At 57.1% G+C, this 2,092-nt stretch overlaps 1 protein-coding gene across 1 annotated transcript in view; it reads right to left on the bottom strand.

Annotated features, from left to right (window-relative positions):
* The window catches only part of WIPI1 (WD repeat domain, phosphoinositide interacting 1), a 37,768-nt gene that overhangs the window by 5,325 nt on the left and 30,351 nt on the right, over positions 1-2,092 (bottom strand). Inside the window, exon 11 of the mRNA XM_010856477.1 lies at positions 1,189-1,353. Coding sequence (XP_010854779.1) covers positions 1,189-1,353 — 165 coding nt within the window. The remainder of the gene's footprint in view (positions 1-1,188; positions 1,354-2,092) is intronic.

The following is a 2,092-nucleotide window of genomic DNA, read 5'->3' on the forward strand; positions in this document are numbered from 1 at the left end:
GCCCATGAATCGCAGCACGCCAGGATTCCCTGTCCATCACCAACTCCCGGAGTTTACCCAAACCCATGTCCATTGAGTTGGTGATGCCATCCAGCCATCTCATCCTCTGTTGTCCCCTTCTCCTCCTGCCCCCAATCCCTCCCAGCATCAGAGTCTTTTCCAATGAGTCAACTCTTCGCATGAGGTGGCCAAAGTACTGGAGTTTCAGCTTTAGCATCATTCCTTTTAAAGAAATCCCAGGGACTGGATTCAGAATGGACTGGTTGGATCTCCTTGCAGTCCAAGGGACTCTCAAGAGTCTTCTCCAACACCACAGTTCAAAAGCATCAATTCTTCAGCACTCAGCTTTCTTCACAGTCCAACTCTCACATCCATACATGACCACTGGAAAAACCATAGCCTTGACTAGACGGACCTTTGTTGGCAAAGGAATGACTCTGCTTTTGAATATGCTATCTAGGTTGGTCATAACTTTCCTTCCAAGGAGTAAGCATCTTAATTTCATGGCTGCAATCACCATCTGTAGTGATTTTGGAGCCCCCAAAAATAAACTCAGCCACTGTTTCCACTGTTTCCCCATCTATTTCCCATGAAGTGATGGGACCAGATGCCATGATCTTAGTTTCTGAATGTTGAGCTTTAAGCCAACTTTTTCACTCTCCTCCTTCACTTTCATCAAGAGGCTTTTTAGTTCTTCTTCACTTTCTGCCATAAGAGTGGTGTCATCTGCATATCTGAGGTTATGGACGGGCTAGTTTTACAAAAATCTTTCCAACGTTCAGCTTTAACAGGCGCGCTTAAAGGTCTTAGATAAGACGTCTGTCCACCCCACAGGAGTTTGCACCTGGACTTTGGAACTTTATAAATCCATAAAAATGGGAAACTTCTTCGAGACAGTATCACTGGAATGAGGAGGTTAAAACTTCCGTGCCAGCTTGCAGCTGCCCCCGAGGAGAAGAGACCAAGCAGACGGAGACTGGCTGATGGTGGGGGAGGGGTGCTGGATGGCAAGGTGGTGGGGTGGAGTGGAGGGGCACGGGTTTGCCTTTACTTGCCCTTCCTGGCTCCCTTCTCTAGGCTTTCCCTTAAATACGTTTGCATGTCTGGGGCATCCCACACTTTGGGAAATAAATCAGTGAGGGTTTCTGCCTGGCGGGGGCAGGGGGTGGGGTGTGGGGCTGGACATACGTGGCGAGGGTGCAGATGTTCCTGTGGCCGGAGAAGCCCAGACGCCCGGTGGCGAAGGCCCTGTCCTGGTTCATCATGTCGGACACCTGGGTGGGGAGGTAGCTGGATGCAGCCAGGAACATCTTCCCCATGTAGCCGGTCCAGGTTGAGGGCTCCTCGGGTCGGCTGGGGAGCAAAGTGAGCGAGGGTGAGACCGAGCCCCCCCCCCAGGCCTCCGCACAGGAAGGGGCCGTGCCCTGCTGTGACATCCTGCCCACGGTGGCTGGGGACGTGCCCTGCCAGCCGTGCCCCAAGGGCTCGTGTGTTCCGGGGAGGAGCCCTCGCATGGCAGCTGAGCGGCTCCGGGTGCTGCGGCCTCTCTCCATTCAGGAGATGGAAACTGATCATGGCTCTGATTTCTAGGCTGCTGGGAGGGGGCTGGGGAGAGGGAGACGGAGTCGGTCCCTGGCCGCTGTAACAAGCCCAGGCCTGTTCTGGGCTCACCCAGAAAAGAACAGGCCGATCTCAGAGTCAGACCTCGAGGCCAGACTGTGTGGGCAGCGAACCCCGGGGCGAGAGGCCTGCGCGGTGTAGCCTTACGGTCCGGAGCCACCTGAGTGGGCGCCAGGATGCTCACAGGTGGGGGAGTCCACGGGGCCTGCTGCGCCCTCTGCAGCCGCCACCTGTGCCCCATCCCGGGGTCTCTGCCAGACAGGAGGGTGGGGGACGGGACGGCTCTGCCGTGAGCCGGCAGTGGACAGGACGCACACCTGCCTCCGTGCCGGGCAGGACAGATGCATACCCGGGGCAACCCGCTGAGGCTGCAGGACGGACAGGGGGACACGGGACGGACGGGGAGACGGGGGACAGACGGGGGGACGCGGGACAGTCGGGGGCGGGATGAAGGGCGGACGGGGAACGCGGG

Source organism: Bison bison, unplaced genomic scaffold (assembly GCF_000754665.1).
Source record: "Bison bison bison isolate TAMUID 2011002044 unplaced genomic scaffold, Bison_UMD1.0 scf7180017864371, whole genome shotgun sequence".
NCBI classification, from domain to species: Eukaryota; Metazoa; Chordata; class Mammalia; order Artiodactyla; family Bovidae; genus Bison; species Bison bison.